The sequence below is a fragment of the Thalassophryne amazonica genome, chromosome 10 (genome assembly GCF_902500255.1).
Source record: "Thalassophryne amazonica chromosome 10, fThaAma1.1, whole genome shotgun sequence".
NCBI lineage: Eukaryota > Metazoa > Chordata > Actinopteri > Batrachoidiformes > Batrachoididae > Thalassophryne > Thalassophryne amazonica.
This window is the reverse complement of record NC_047112.1, coordinates 59,595,672-59,612,642: the sequence shown is the minus strand read 5'-3', so window position 1 is coordinate 59,612,642 and position 16,971 is coordinate 59,595,672. Positions and strand designations below refer to the sequence as shown.

Below are 16,971 nucleotides of genomic sequence, written 5' to 3'. Positions count from 1 at the left end.
ATTTGCCCACTCAAATCGGTTACAACAACGAACTGGAGTCAGGTCGAGACCCCGATGAGGACGACGAGCATGCAGATGAGCTTCCCTGAGACAGTTTCTGACAGTTTGTGCAGAAATTCTTTGGTTATGCAAACCGATTGTTCCAGTAGCTGTCCGAGTGGATGGTCTCAGATGATCTTGGAGGTGAACATGCTGGATGTGGAGGTCCTGGGCTGGTGTAGTTACACGTGGTCTGCGGTTGTGAGGCTGGTTGGATGTACTGCCAAATTCTCTGAAACGCCTTTGGAGACGGCTTATGGTAGAGAAATTAACATTCAATACACGAGCAACAGTTCTGGTTGACATTCCTGCTGTCAGCATGCCAATTGCACACTCCCTCAAATCTTGCGACATCTGTGGCATTGTGCTGTGTGATAAAACTGCACCTTTCAGAGTGGCCTTTTATTGTGGGCAGTCTAAGGCACACCTGTGCACTAATCATGGTGTCTAATCAGCATCTTGATATGGCACACCTGTGAGGTGGGATGGATTATCTCAACAAAGGAGAAGTGCTCACTATCACAGATTCAGACTGGTTTGTGAACAATATTTGAGAGAAATGGTAATATTGTATATGTGGAAAAAGTTTTAGATCTTTGAGTTCATCTCATACAAAATGGGAGCAAAACCAAAAGTGTTGCATTTATATTTTTGTTGAGTGTATCTTTGTTTGCTGAAATGACTACAGAGTCAAGAAAAGAGAAACATACACCCACTCAGACCATTAATTCAGTGGTGCTGAAAGTTTCAACATGTCAAGGTCACTTCACTTGCTATTAGTGACTGACTAAAGCTGGTATCTTCTCTATGCCAACACAAAATGGGTTTATTTGACAACACTCACTAGATTAACCAACACACAGTACAAGTCCAATAAGATTTGTGTGTATCTGAGAAAGAGGATTGTTGCTTTATATGAGACAGGAATGTCTCTTGGAACCATTTCAAAAGACTTGCAGATTTCAGTATCACCAGTTATAACAACTGTACACAAGACAAGTTTTTGGCAGGTGTAGCCACTTTGCCAAGGTCAAGAAGAAGACCCAAACTGTAAGGAACCACGTAATCACAGACCTGCCTGGAACTGCAAACTGCTGGAACACCAGTGATTGTCTACAGTCAAATGTACATCATCGTGGACAGAGACACTGCTGCCTGAGAAATTAGTTCCCAATCCAACATAAAGATGTTGAGTCTCAACCATAGAGCTCTATATGAGAACTACAGTCCACAGTCGCACCGAGACGTGTCCCAGCAAGGGGGTGGGTCACCATTTTGGATGAGGGCAACTCAGTGGGCAGTGCGCACAGACGCTCAAAGAATCTTGTCAAGAAACAGGTTCAAAATCTTGGAAAACTGCGCATGTTGGCAATGCCACAAACAGAGGAAGAAGGGAGACAAATTTCCTTCCATAAGTAAAAAGTTTTGGTTATTCTTGTTACCTTTGCCATGACTTTTGGGCGATAAACTAGTGTAAAGCATCATGCCTGTGTAGCAAATCTGAGGATGTAGTAACCACCTGGAATTTTATTCAAAGCTAAATTTATTCAGTACTATAAAAAATGGATTTATTTAATGCGGCCCATGTGGAATTAATTAATGCAGCCTGTGTGCCCAGTCTGGATTGTTTGATATTGTACCTTCATGTCTGCAGAATTTGTAAGCTGGAACATATCGGATCAGTTTAAACTTTCAACACTAAAATAAAATAAAATAAAATAATAGTTTTGTAGCTGATGACGCATTTGCTTTCAGAACTATTGGCTGATGAAACCATTCGCTCATAGAATCAGAAATCATTTATAGCTGCAGGTGTCTCATCCGCGTCATGCAGTGGAGAACTCATTTGGAATCCTGGTGGTGGAGGCATCATGATATTTTGGTGTTTTGCTGCCAATGGAACTGGTGCATTGCTAAAAATGGATGAAATTTTAGTAAAGGAGGACTACATGTGAATTCCTCAGAAAAACCTAACATATTAACCCAACAATTGAAACTTGGAGACAAAAACTAAGAAATCACACGTACATAAGTATTTACAGCCTTTGCTGTGAAGCTCAAAACTGAGGTCAGGTGAATCCTGTTTCCACTGATCATTCTTGAGATGTTTTTACAGCTTAATTGGAGTCCACCTGGGGTAAATTCAGTTGATTGGACATGATTTGGAAAGGCACACACGTGTTTACATATAAGCTCCCACAGTTGACAGTGCATGTCAGAGCACAAAACAAGCATGATGTCAAAGGAATTATCTATAAACCTCCTAGACAGGATTGTCTTGAGGCACAAATCTGGGGAAGGGTACAGAAACATTTCTGCTGCTTTGAAGGTCCCAATGAGCAGTGACCTCTGTCATCCATAAATGGAAGAGGTTTGGATCCACCAGGACTCTTCCTAGAGCTGGCCACATGTCTAATCTGAGGGACTGGGGGAGGAAGGTCTTAGTCAGGGAGGTGACCAAGAACCCAATGGTCACTCTGTCAGAGCTCCAGCATTCCTCTGTGGAGAGAGGAGAACCTTCCAGAAGGACAACCATCTCTGCAGCCATCCATCAATCAGGCCTGTATGGTAGAGTGGCCAGACAGAAGCCACTCCTGAGTAAAATGCACATGGCAGCCCACCTGGAGTTTGCCAAAAGACACCTGAAGGACTCTCAGAGTATGAGAAACAAAATTCTCTGGTCTGATGAGACAAAGACTGAACTCTTTGGCGTGAATACCAGGCAGCATGTTTGGAGGAAACCAAGCACCATCCCTACAGTGAAGCACGATGGTGACGGCATCATGCTGTGGGGATATTTTTCAGTGGCAGGGGAGACTAGTGAGGATGAGGGAAAGATGAATGCAGCAATGTACAGAGACATCCTGGATGAAAACCTGCTCCAGAGTGCTCTTGACCACCAGACTGGGGCAATGGTTCATCTTTCAGCAGGACAATGACCCCTCAGCACACAGTCAAGATATCGCAGGAGTGGCTTCAGGACAAAACTCTGAATGTCCTTGAATGGCCAAGCTAGAGCCCAGACCTGAATCCAATTCAACATCTCTGGAGAGATCTGAAAATAATAAAAAAAAAATTAATGTTGTCATTATGAGGTGTTGTGAGTAGAATTTTCAGGGGAAAAAACAAACAAATTTACTCAATTTGGGAATGAGGCTGTAACATAAGACGTGGAAAAAGTGAAGCGCTGTGAATACTTTCCGGATGCACTGTAGATGGATATTCCAATCGGACAATGCCCTCACGCACATCAAAGCCAGTTGTGGATTGGATAAAGCAGGCTAATATGAAACCTTTGGAAAGACCTTCGCAAAGTTCTGACTTCAACCTTATTGAAAATATACTGACTATACTTCAAAGTCAGATCATGCCAGGAAACCCACAAATTTCACTCAACTCTACCAATCCTGCCAAGTAGAGTGGTCAAACAACCAACAAGAATTCTACCAGAAGGTTGATGGTATCTACCACAAGCCTCTGGTCAAGGTGAAACCTGAAGACGAGCATTCAACAAAACATTATGTGTGCTGTATTTATAATTTTGACCCTGTGTTGATTTCAGAAAACCTTTGACAAAGTAAAGCGGGCAACAAATTATTTTTTTCCAATACTACAGAGGTAGGCCTTGATGTCCACGATGAGTGAACTGTATGAAAACCTCTGATTACAACTGTATTACTTTGCACTGACAGCAGAGAACTGACATGGCGATTTCACTGAGCTGCTCCTTAGTGAGGTTAAGTGGGTGGTTGTAGGCAGTGATTCCATGTTTTCTTCGCTCCGGTCCTTGTGGGAGGCTGGCTCTCAGCAGACCGTTGTTTATCACATTAACAAATGACACCATGGCGTGCCAGCCTTTGTTATTATACCACACCTGGTCACAGCAAATACAGGAAAAAGCATTTAAAACAAATCAAGTATGTCTATAACGCTATAATCTTGCTATTGTGTTTTGGAGATACTCAAACATGCAGCTTGTATTTTGTTTGTGTTGACTCTTTTTTTTTTCTTTTTTTTTCCTGCATGCACATTTACCTTCACGTTGTTTGGACTGTTCAGTTCTCCTAGAAAATTTGGCAGCTGGTCTAGCAGATGATCTAGTGATCCATTCTATGAAAAACCAGTGACCAGAAAACATTAACAGAATTTGTGAAAACAGTCACAGGACAGTCATGTAAGAACAAAAGCTCATTTATACCTCAGGTACTCTGTAACGAGCCCTGATCGTCGTGACTGAGTCCTGGACATCGTGGACCCGGGTTAAAGCTCTTGTGGCGCTGCCCCCAAGGGAGAAGCCTCCATATCTACAAAACAATGAGATAAAGACACACTTCTAAGTTTTTGTGTATAGATAAATAAATGAATAAAAATCAGTTTATGTTCATTTCAAAGTGATAAAAAAGGCAAACAAAAACAAAAGCCAGTACATCTAAAGGCTAGACAGAGATGTTACCATCTCTGAACAAAAGATGAACAAGAGTAACTGTTAAGACACACAATTTGACAGCCTTCTAGTCAAACTGTGTGACTTACAAGCTGTTGTTAAAAATAAATAACTAAATAAATCACTTTGTTGTAAGTTCTCTGGAGGTGACCATGGTTCTATTTACCTGTTGTAGTTATAACAACTTTTCAGCATAGAAAAACATGAAGCCAGGCTCATATGGAGTCTGTACCGTTAAACTGTCTAAAATTTCATAATTCATAGAGGTGAATACACTTTTGCTTGCCGTTTCTCTTTGTCAGATGTGTTGGAAGTTGCCTAATGTGCTGATTTGCTTTTTCATGTGAAATTTGAGCTTTTCACATCATTTACCTGAATTCGTTCACCCATTTCTTGGTTTTCAAGCTGTTCAAGACACAAAGGAAAATTAAAATGATATCAGAATGGAAGTTGACAGTTGGCAGAATGGAAGCTCAACAAAAAACAAAAGCAAATAGAATACCAAACAGTTCTAATACCGCTGTAATGGATTTATGGAAGCACCTTTTCTTGAGGATCTGTGAGTAGGTTTTCACCAGGTAATCAGTGATGTTATAACTTGTTAGATTTTGAAGGATGTCTCCAGTCAGCCTCTTAATCTGAAAAATAACACATTAAGAGGTTGCAAGCACAACCACTAAGACCAGATAAATAATTACAGGAAATGCATGACAGGGAAGAAGAAAAAGTGCAAAAAATACAATAAAGGGGATTCTTCATATTAGACTGAATCATCATTTTTTCCATTGTGCTTTTACTATGCTGATATATTAAAAAAAGAAGACACATAAAAGAAAAAAGCAGACAATATCAGAGCAGTTCAGGTTCTCTTCCCTGTCTTACAGATAAAAGCAAATTCAGCTCTCAAACCTGAGGAGGTGGCAGCCCACCGGCACCCTGTGGGCAGTCTGGGAGCATCCGCTGGATTTCCTCAGTGCTACACTCACATTCAGGTGAGGGGTTCTCCATGCTAAAATTGCCTTGAGTGAACATCTGCCATGTAGAGTAGGGGACCTGGGGCCGTATGAACAAGTCCCCTCCCTCAACTTCACATTTAGAGTTCCTGAAGGAAGTATGTGGACAAAAGTGTTCTGATTAAAAATACCACTTGATGTTGTTGCCAGCTACTCTGAATAGAAGCAGCACCAGTGCTGAATGCAAACCATTTCAATGTTTCTAATGCAGACATTAGTGATGCATTTATTCCCTTCCAACAAAAGTCATACATACACAAGGCTAATGGATGAACACTGCTGCATGTTTTAAATAAAAATTGTATATTAAAAATGAGCAGAGAGTCAGTATTTAGCTTTCCAGATTGCCTTAGATTGCAGGAAAAAGGCTACAGATTATAAAAACTTTCCAGGACACCCAATCAAGTTTCACATCCCCCTCTTTGCCTGAAGCTAGATCCAACCCTGGAAACACAAAATGGAATTCTCAGGCTACTTTGAGGCAACTCTGTTGTGATTTGGCGCTATAAAAAAAAGTGCTTTTGTTGCCTCTAGAACTCCAGGAAGGAGGAAACTCAAGTCGGTGCATACAGCATCGGCTTATCAGTTTTTACATATCAAATAGCAGCATATCAAAGCACTATTTGACACTGAAAAGTTCCAAGGTACAACCCCAATTCCAATGAATTTGAGACGTTGTGTAAAATGTAAATAAAAACAGAATACAATGATTTGCAAATCCTCTTCAACCTACATTCAACTGAATACACCCCAAAGACAAGATATTTAACATTCATACTGATAAACTTTGTTTTTGTGCAAATATTTGCTCATTTTGAAATGGATGCCTGCAACACGTTTCAAAAAAGCTGGGACAGTGGTATGTTTACCACTGTGTTACATCGCCTTTCCTTCTAACAACACTCAATAAGCATTTGGGAACTGAGGACACTAATTGTTGAAGCTTTGTAGGTGGAATTCTTTCCCATTCTTTCTTGATGTACGACTTCAGTTGTACAGTCCGAGGTCTCCGTTGTCGTATTTTACGCTTCATAATGCACCACACATTTTCAATGAGCAACAGGTGTGACTGCAGGCAGGCCAGTCTAGTACCTGCACTCTTTTACTACGAAGCTACACTGTTGTAACACGCGCAGAATGTGGCTTGGCACTGTCTTGCTGAAATAAGCAGGGACGTCCCTGAAAAAGACGTTGCTTGGATGGCAGCATGTGTTGCTCCAAAACCTGGATGTACCTTTCACCATTGATGGTGCCATCACAGATGTGTAAGCTGCCCATGCCATGGGCACTAACACACCCCCATACCATCACAGATGCTGGCACTTGAATTTTGCACTGCTAACAATCTGAATGATCTCTTTTCCCTCTTTTGTCTGGGGGACACAACGTCCATGATTTCCAAAAACAATTTGAAATGTGGACTCATCAGACCACAGCGTACTTTTCCACTTTGCGTCTGACCATTTCAAATTAGCTCACGTCCAGAGAAGGCGGAGGCGTTTCTGGATGTTGTTGATGTGTGGCTTTCGCTTTGCATGGTAGAGTTTTAACTTGCACTTGTAGATGTAGCGGCAAACTGAGTTAACTGTGTTAACTGACAGTTTTCTGAAGTGTTCCTGAGCCCACGCAGTAAGATCCTTTGCACAGTGATGTCGGTTTATAATGCAGTGCCGCCTGAGGGATCAAAAGTCACAGACATTCAATGTTCGTTTTCGGCAAGACCGCTTACGTGTAGAAAGTTCTCCAGATTCTCTGAATCTTCTGATTATATTATGGACTGTAGGCGATGGAATCCCTAAATTCCTTGCAACTGAACGTTGAGAAACATTATTCTTAAACTGTTGGACTATTTTTTCATGCAGGTGTTCATAAAGTGGTGATCCTTGCCCCATCTTTGCTTGTGAACAGCTGAGCCTTTTGGGGATGATCCTTTTATACCCAAACATGACACTCACAATTAGTGTCCTCAGTTCCCAAACGCTTACTGAGTGTTGTCAGAAGGAAAGGTGACGTAACAGTGCTAAACATACCGCTGTCCAAGCTTTTTTGAAATGTGTTACAGGCATCCATTTCAAAATGAGCAAATATTTGCACAAAAACAATAAAGTTTATCAGTTTGGACATTAAATATCTTGTCTTTGTGGTGTATTCAATTGATTTTTGTGTGACGCACGGCACATTTCCACAGTCATCACTTTTGATACAACTGAATGTTGCCATGGAGACAGACGTACGCCACGTTTTTGTGCGTACGCACACTTTGTACATGAGGCCCCTGCTGTCCGACATCACATCAGTTCCACCACCTGAGCCTCATGTGTTATAAGGGACACACTATGATTCTCTCTGTGTGTATTTTCAGTTCGTCTTACATGCTATTATCCTCTTCACCTTTCTGCATACACTTGGTACCAAAGCCTGGTTTGTCCAGCAGAGCTTCCAGAAGGTTCTCCATGACTGGATTCCCTGGAGCATCATTGCTGTAAAAGTGAATCCAGGGAAAGAGGGGGAAAGAATTTATGTTGCACAAATTCAGATGCTTTACACCATTAGAAAATAAAATAAAATCAGATGACAGTCAGAAAAAGCATCATTTTTTGATAAAACATTTCATAGATGGTATTCTTCCATCACTTTCTAAAGAGGTGTATTATCCTTTAAAAACAAAGACAACAGAACTGTCTACCTGAAGAAAGTGTACTGCTCGCCATACAGCCAGGGCTGGAGCTGCAGAGCGGGGTACTTCCCAAAGGGAGGTACAATGAGGCTGAAGAGCAAAGCAACCAACACAAACACAGCAGGCAGGACAATCTGAAGAAAAAAAAAAAACATTTTTTGCAGAGGTTCCCTTTCAGATCAAAACATGTTGTCCTCTTCACCACAATGTATAAAGAACAGACTATTACAACTACAACTAATGGACTGTGAGACAAGCGTTTATTTACACAAGAATTCAAACAAATGTCAGATTGAAAAGACAAAAAAGTATCTGCTGGAGAAAAGTGGCTAGAAACTGAGTGTGGGAATGAAAGAGCGAGGCAGTTTGTGTTTCTGTATCTCTGTCAAAGAAAGAGGGAGGATGTGACTTAAAACCAATGAAGATAGGTGTATATGAGCGTGATCATGTGCACACACCACAGAAGACAGTGCATGAACAGCAGAGTACAGAATTGTGAAATGAATTAGGTTGGAAACAGACACGTACAGTAAGGTGTGCCAATATTATCAATGAAGACCACGCAAGTGACATCATTGGCTATTCCCTGTGATCAGCAGGAGACGGGAGGAATGGAGTCAATGAGTCTATAAAATTTATCTCAGTAAAAGCTATTATATAAATGGCTGAGTGGATCTTTGTCATTTGATTGTTGGGTTGCATGTCACATGACATGGATTATTCATACTATTTGCCATTGTGTTTCACTGACCGTGCAATAATTCTTTTTTAGTATGCAATTATGGTTCCATTTGAAATTTGCTATTGCTAGTGGTGGGCACAGTTCCACTAACGGCTAATTAGCGAAGCTAACTTTTTCGTTAGCGGTTTTATCTTTTCAGCTAACTTCAAAAACCATCAGCGGACCAATTAGCCTCTGCAAAATTTAGTTCTGCTAATTTAGTCCACTAACATTTTTTTGTATAGTTAGTAACGGTGAAAAACATTTGTAAGCCCTAAAATCATACATGTTGGTTCCTGTCTACTACACATTTTGCAGCACTCAGGCAACTGAGAGGAGTTGAGCTCAACTCCACCCCAGCAGAAGGAGCCTGGCTACCAGGCTGCCACAAAACAAACAAACACAAACAGTCATTTACATTCACAGCATACAGTGGTCCAGACATGAGGCAGACGTCTTGACTTATGGTTTTGATTTATAAACCAAATTAACCCGGATAGAATAACTACATTAATGTCAACTCTGTCATTTGTACAAAGTGAAAATATAACACATATCTTTTTAAAATAATGCACTAATTCTGAAGTTTTGAACATTAATACACACAGATGCCAAAAGGCATGATGGGTAAGCTGAGCCTCCGCTCATCACTGATTGGTTGATTCATTCATTCTATGTAAAAACCAACACAAGTCACTGTAACACATGTGTTGGTTTTTACAAATAAATGTGGTTTTGTAAAATATGTCATTTTATTCATTTGTAAAAAAAAAAAAAGGGATTTGCAAAACTGAAAATTCAGTTTGCTCAGTTGTGATTCAGGTCAACAGCCGTGTGATATATATATATAACCGGGCACCATTCCCACTGCCATCTATGCATTTTGAATTCATCTCCACTGATTGTGACACGTGTGTAAACTTGATCAAGGTTTGTACTTGATCATGGTGATATATTCTGAGAATCCATCACAGAATATTTTAATTGTCTGTGTCTGTAAGGATCTGTTGGTGTTTGTTATCTTTATACACATCCTAAGATTACTGCAGGGGTGTGACAAGAGATAAAAGAAAGTATGTGCTCAAGTTGCAAGGTCCTGAGACAAATGGTTTTCTTCATATGTGATTATTTGCCATTTCTGTAAAACACTTCCTGACGTTGATGTGTTAATGGGGCAGCGCAGTCTTGTTTGAACTCCTGCATGATATCACAGGATTTGACCACTTCTGGGGACAGCCTGCCATTGCACAATACAAACACAGCAATACTTTACACGGAAAGATGGTGAACGGTTTTGTTTTCAGCTGCAATCACCAAAGCAGTCGCAAAAAGTGGAGTTTTTTTTATCACCTACCCTCAAACGAGACTACGCTGCCCAAATAAGCATCAGAATTGAAATGATGCCAGACTGGTACTGCTCATTTAATATTTACTGTTTGGTAACAAGTGGTATAACCACAATTCCAGTGAAGTTGCGACGTTGTGTAAAATGTAAATAAACACAGAATACAATGATTTAAAAATCCTCTTCAACCTATATTCAATTGAATACACCACAGAGACAAGATAATAAATCAAAAAAGCTGGGACAGTGGTATGTTTACCACTGTGTTACATCACCTTTCCTTCTAACAACACTTTAAGCATTTGGGAACTGAGGACACTAACTGTTGAAGCTTTGTAGGTGGAATTCTTTCCCATTCTTGCTTGATGTACGACTTCAGTTGTTCAACAGTCTGGGGTCTCCGTTGTCCTATTTTGCGCGTCATAATGTGCCACATATTTTCAAGGGGTGACAGGTCTGGACTGCAGGCAGGCCAGTCTAGTATCCACACTCTTACTATGAAGCCACGCTGCTTTAACACGTGCAGAATGTGGCTTGGCATTGTCTTGCTGAAATAAGCAGGGACGTCCCTAAAAAAGACGTTGCTTGGATGGTAGCATGTGTTGCTCCAAAACCTGGATGTACTTTCAGCATTGAAGGTGCCATCACAGAAGTGTAAGTTGTCCATGCCATGGGCACCAACACACCCCCATACCATCACAGATGCTGGCTTTTGAACTTTGCGCTGGTAACAGTCTGGATGGTCTTTTTCCCCTTTTGTCCGGAGGACACGACGTCCATGATTTCCAAAAACAATATAAAATGTGGACTCCTCAGACCACAGCACACTTTTCCACTTTGTCTGTCCATTTGAGCTCGGGCCCAGAGAAGGAGGCAGCGTTTCTGGATGTTCTTGATGTATGGCTTTCGCTTTGCATGGTAGAGTTTTAACTTGCACTTGTAGATGTAGCGACGAACTGTGTTAACTGACAATGGTTTTCTGAAGTGTTCCTGAGCCCACATGGTAAGATCCTTTACACAATGATGCTGGTTTTTAATGCAGTGCTGCCTGAAGAATCGAAGGTCAATGTTAGTTTTCGGCCTTGCCGCTTATGTGTAGAAAGTTCTCCAGATTCTCTGCATCTTCTGATTCTATTATGGACTGTAGATGATGGAATCCCTAAATTCCTTGCAATTGAACGTTGAGAAACACTGTTCTTGAACTGCTGGCCTAGACTATTTTTTTCATGCATTTGTTGACAAATAATAATAATAAATTTTATTCATAAAGTGCCTTACATTTGACAAGCAAATCTCAAGGCGCTACCATAAAAGTACAAAGAATAAAACACAGTACAAAGAAAAAAACACAGTTAAGAAAAAGCTTTTAAAAACAGACAAGACTTTGTTTTTTTTTTAAGTTTCCGCTGACTGTGGCGCTCTTAGATGGTTGGGAAGAGTATTCCACAGTCAGGGTGCAGTGAGGGTGATGTAGGGTCCACCCTCACATAGAGCTGAGTATCATCAGCATAGCAATGAAAGGCAACTCCATGCCTGCTGATGATGTGGCCCAGGGGGAGAATGTAGATGGAGAACAGTGTGGGACCGAGGATTGACCCTTGAGGTACTCCAAAGATGACAGAGTGGGCCCTCCACCTGGCTCCCCCCAGAGCCACATACTCAGCTCTATCAGTCAGGTAGGACCGAAACAACTGGAGTGCTGCGTGGGAGATGCCAATCAAATATTGAGCAAATATTTGCACAAAAACAAAAAAGTCTATCAGTGTGAACATTAAATATCTTGTTTGTGGTGTATTCAACTGAATATAGGTTGAAGAGAATTTGCAAATCATTGTATTCTGTTTTTATTTACATTTCACACAACATCCCAACTTCATTGGAACTGGGGTTGTACATTATGCTTCTCCATTATATGAGATGTAGTCTAGTGCACTACATTTTAAATCAGGTGAATTTGGCTCCACATTATTTTGGACTGGATCCTCATATCTTTAAGTGACATTTGTGTTGGGTCTGCATTTATGAAAATTAATGTATGTCTCAGGTTAGATAGGAGTTCTGTGGGCACATTTTGGATAAGTTCATAACTTCTGAAGCCAGAAAAACAATTATTGTTAAAATGGCTGTTCTCTGTTTTTGAGGAGTGACAGTGTTCACAATCTGACAGCACCTAGTTTATGCATGACAAAACCCATTTACATAATTGGTCAGTATTACTAAAGTCTTGGATACATTGGTTCACACTGCCTAGCAATGGAATAATCAGCACTTTAAATGTACAGTGAATTTATAGTGGATGAAATGAAATGTTGCACCAGACATATTTTTGCTTCCATGTCATCTCTTATAGTTGTTTAATGGACAACTTGTTAGGTATTACCGGTTAGTTAAATTGTGTTAGATGCCCTTTGAGTGTATTGGTTGGTGTCCATCATGACCTGAGCAAACAAGCCTCTGCGGCTTCTCCGAGCATAAAGCCAGCGTTTAATGAAGAGAGCTTTCAGTTGCTGCCAGGTCAACCAGCAGCCGGTCACAGGTATCCCACCTAGGCCATCTCCACTCAGAAGGTCTGTCTCTTGGGGATCTACAAGCAGAAAATCCACAGGGAGAGGGCTTATAATGAAATACAGCGCTGAAACGGATGCAATATCTCTGCCCATCATCATGGTTACACTCAGAACAAAGTCTAGTTCTACAACTGGTTCTATTCGGTATTATAGTATCTAATGGGACCATGTAGGCACACTGTAAAAAACAAAACAAAAACAAACCAAAACTGCTTTAATGGTTTAAAAACCCAGCTGTGGTTGGCAGAATAATTCTGTAAAAAAAATACAGTAAAATTAGGGAATAACCCTGTTGTGTCTGATGATTTGCGAATATTAATGCTGGATTTTACGGTCGCCAATAGAGTTTTTTTCTTTTTAGTAAAACGGATATGGGTTATTCCCATTGTAATCCAATTCCATTGTTTGCATCGTTTATTTTTCTGTAAGTAATTCGGTCGGCAAAGCTTACCGTAGCAACAGCGTCTTCATGCCAAACTGGAAATTCTGTGAGCAGACCCACAGATTTCTCCATCTCATCAACTGCACTGAGTAATCCTTTGTCAGAATCCACATCAAAACTTTCGTATGACAGATTAAATTCAACCATTTTGGCATTGTCGTCACGTCGCTCTCAGCTGACAGTGCCATTATTGACATCTGCGTAGCAACGCAGGCAGGGCGCAGAGTAATGTGAAACAGTCAAATATTTTGCCACTGTCAATGCTATATTTTATGGTCTGAAATATCACACAATTAACCAATCAGATTTGCAGAACAAATGTATTTGGATTAGAATATGTAAATCCCTTTACAGAACAACTTGAACAATGCCATAGTGTTTTTAAACTAATTATTTCTATAGAATTTAGGCAGGAGTGGTGGCCAAGCAGTTAAGTGAGCTTGTTTCTAGTGCGGATTTGTGGAAGGTTCCTGGTTCAAACCCACCCCTGTCTATCCTCCAATATGGAGTTGTGTCAGGAAGGGCATCCAGTGTAAAACAATGAACTGTTTACCATCTTAACATTTTTTTTTAAACTGTATTTTAACTAAATATGTGAATAAGAGGAGTTCTGAAAAATGTCTGTTTAGAACTGAGCAGGCTATATATCAACTGGATAAAACAGATTCTGAAGTTCATTACATTTTCAGACAAATGAACACGAGTGGCTGCACCATAGGGGGCACTTGGGCGCTGCCCTCCCAACATTTCCACCAACTGACTCTCCAATTAGCATCGCCAAATTGAATGGGTTGGGGGCGAAAGAATATTTTGCCCCTGGACCGATTGTGTATGGTTGCTAAGGAAAAATCAAATATTTGGCCAATCAGCATCACTAACTTTAATGGCTTGGGTTGCCCCTGAAAGTGCTGCTGTTTCTGGCGGAAACAAAAACCCCACTGACGTTTGGGTCATCACGCAGCGGAGAGCAGCCAGCGGACCAAACAGTGTATTTAAAAAAAAAAAAAATAGACAAACACACCGCTTCCCTTAAAATGTGCAGTAAGTCTATTTCAGATGATCAGTGTGGACCCTCTTTCTCTTAAAAGGCTTTATTTTACTGTGTGTCACTTTGGAAAGTTGTAGATTTTGTGCTACATTGATTAGCTCTTACGCGACATGCTGAGCAAATATTTGCACAAAAACAAAGTTTATCAGTTTGAACATTAAATATCTTGTCTTTGTGGTGTATTCAATTGAATATAGGTTGAAGTAGATTTGCAAATCATTGTATTCTGTTTTTAATTTACATTTTGCACAAAGTCCCAACTTCATTGGAATTGGGGTTGTAGCTGTAAATGGTTAACTTTATCTCTGAAACTGGTGATTTTGAGAAGGACATTAAATGATTATTGTGGAATTGTAGCAATTTTCTGACTGTTCATTTGAATGCCTGTACTGGACTAGGCAGGGAAATCTATTGGCACACCAGCCCCACCAAGATTGTTTTCTCACCAGCTCCCACTGATGGACACCATGTGAAAGAATGGTGGAGTGCTTGTTTCCTTAAACAGAATATCCCCAGGGCCCATGCCTCATTCTACTTTTATTTATTGTTCTTTCTTTTTTTTTTTTTTTTTTTTTTACAAATTATAATGTTTTATAATGTAAAATTTCCAGTACTTTCTGTTAAGGTATTGAGATATTTTTACAGAATTATTCTGGCAAACAGAGCTGCAGTATTTCCCCCCATAAAAACAACTGAATTTTCTGATTTTTTTTTTTTTTTTTTTTTTATAAACAGTGCACAGTTCGCAGCCGGTCTGCTCTGTGTCGGCCTGATCCCATCAGATCTCAGAAGCTAAGCAGTGCGGCATCTGGTTAATACTTGGATGGGAGACCTCTTTGGAACACCAGCAGCTGTGTGTGTTTCTCCAGGTAACACTGGAGTTGCGTCAGGAAGGGCATCCAGCGTAAAGCTTGTGCCAAATAGCAATGCGGATCTGGCTCTATCCGCTGTGGTGACCCTGAACAAAACGGGAGCAGCCAAATGGACAACAACATAAACAGTGCACAGTTCCAATGTTACATACTGCCATTTCCTGGTGCTGAAAGGGCACTGACCTTGGCAGTCTTAACCAAATTTGTTTCTGCTCAAAATGCTCAGAAAGGTTCAAATGTACATAGATTTAGTGAACTAAATAAAATGAAAGCATACGTTGATAGATGTCTGTAGTACCCCCGACTTGACAGAAGGTTATTGTTCCTGTCCAACTATAACCAGAGGAAAATCCTTTCGGGAGACGACCAGGGAGCATCCTCACCAGATGCCCGAACCACCTCACCTCTAGCTCATTTTGATGTGAAGAAGTAGTGGCTCTACTCAGAGTTCCTCCCAGATAATCGAGCTTCTCACCCTGTCCAGGAGTGTAAGCCCAGATACCCGAGAGGAATCCCATTTCTGCCACTTCTATCTGCGATCTTGTTCTTTTAGTCATTACCCAAAGTTCATGATCATAGATGAGGATAGGAGCATAAATAGAGTAGTAAATTGAGAGCCTTGCCATCCTGTTCTGCTCCTTCTTTACCATGATGTACCGATACAACGTCCATAAAATTTAAATTGCAAAAAGCAGAGATGCATCTCTAAGGTCACCAAACTGGACACCCTTCATCCCCGACTGTGCTGTGAAATCCTGTCCATGAACATCACAAACAGGATTGGTGACAAGTGGCAGCCCAGTGGCAGTGGAGTCCAACTCCCACCATAAACAGGTCTAACGTAATGGTGATGCTGTATTATGAAGTCTATAATTAAAGGCAACAAGTAGAACATGGTTCATGTACTATGATGACATGTGTAATGTATCTGAGCCATTAACATAAAACTTAAGAGTAAAACATCAGCAAGTTGTAAAACTTAATGACAAAATTGGCCACATTTATAGTCATAAATGGTTGAATTTTGCATTTTAAAAACAGTTGCGAAACAGGATTCCCAAGTGTGCAACTAACTGAGGAATAATCAGGGTTCTCACCAGGATTTTTCACAGCATAGGGGAGAACTGCACAGGCTACAGGCACGAGCATTGTAGGAGTGATTGGAGGCGTTGCGCTCCCCGGAAAATCTTGACATTTATAATCCTCTGAAACACTATTTACTGCATTTTGAGGGCCAAATTTTGTGAAGTAAAGCCCAGTTTTTTTTTTTTTTTTAATCAGCCTTACTTTAAAGCCAAACGAAAGGAGTCATCAGGCCAAAAGTGTAGAAATGTGTCAGAGGAGCATCAGAACTGCTAATTCATTCACAGTTTTCTACACAAAATCCTTACATTTTTTTTACTTCAAGATTCATTTTTGATGTTAAAGAACATTTCTTACATTAGAAAACTTGTAATTAAAATAGTCAAGTTTAAAAAAAATCTTTATAAATCTTTGATGTTCATCTGTAAATTAAAATCAGAACTTATCTGTTGTACTTGTTTCATATGAGTTCTTGATTAACATTATAACGAACCTTGAGCATTTATTTTTAGACAAAATAGCATGAAAAGTAACGTATGAATGATAACGAAGTAATTTTTTAATTTAGTCATCTCAACATTTAATTAACGTCCTCATTGACTATGTGATTGCTAATGTTGCAATCAGGACAGAGTAATTACTAAAATATGAATTTGACTATTCTAATAATTGTGAATGCTTTGAAATCATGCACAATAGGGGCAGGGCTTCTTCTACCTA

The 16,971-nt window shown here is 40.2% G+C and overlaps 1 protein-coding gene across 1 annotated transcript in view; it reads right to left on the bottom strand.

The window, feature by feature from the left end:
- Nucleotides 1-16,971, bottom strand: part of zgc:172302 (phospholipid-transporting ATPase ABCA1) — a 115,092-nt gene that overhangs the window by 36,919 nt on the left and 61,202 nt on the right. Inside the window, exons 27-35 of the mRNA XM_034180067.1 lie at nt 12,678-12,823; nt 8,183-8,307; nt 7,869-7,976; nt 5,393-5,585; nt 5,027-5,121; nt 4,856-4,888; nt 4,238-4,343; nt 4,075-4,149; nt 3,744-3,913 (exon numbers count right to left, since the gene is read on the bottom strand). Coding sequence (XP_034035958.1) covers nt 3,744-3,913; nt 4,075-4,149; nt 4,238-4,343; nt 4,856-4,888; nt 5,027-5,121; nt 5,393-5,585; nt 7,869-7,976; nt 8,183-8,307; nt 12,678-12,823 — 1,051 coding nt within the window. The remainder of the gene's footprint in view (nt 1-3,743; nt 3,914-4,074; nt 4,150-4,237; nt 4,344-4,855; nt 4,889-5,026; nt 5,122-5,392; nt 5,586-7,868; nt 7,977-8,182; nt 8,308-12,677; nt 12,824-16,971) is intronic.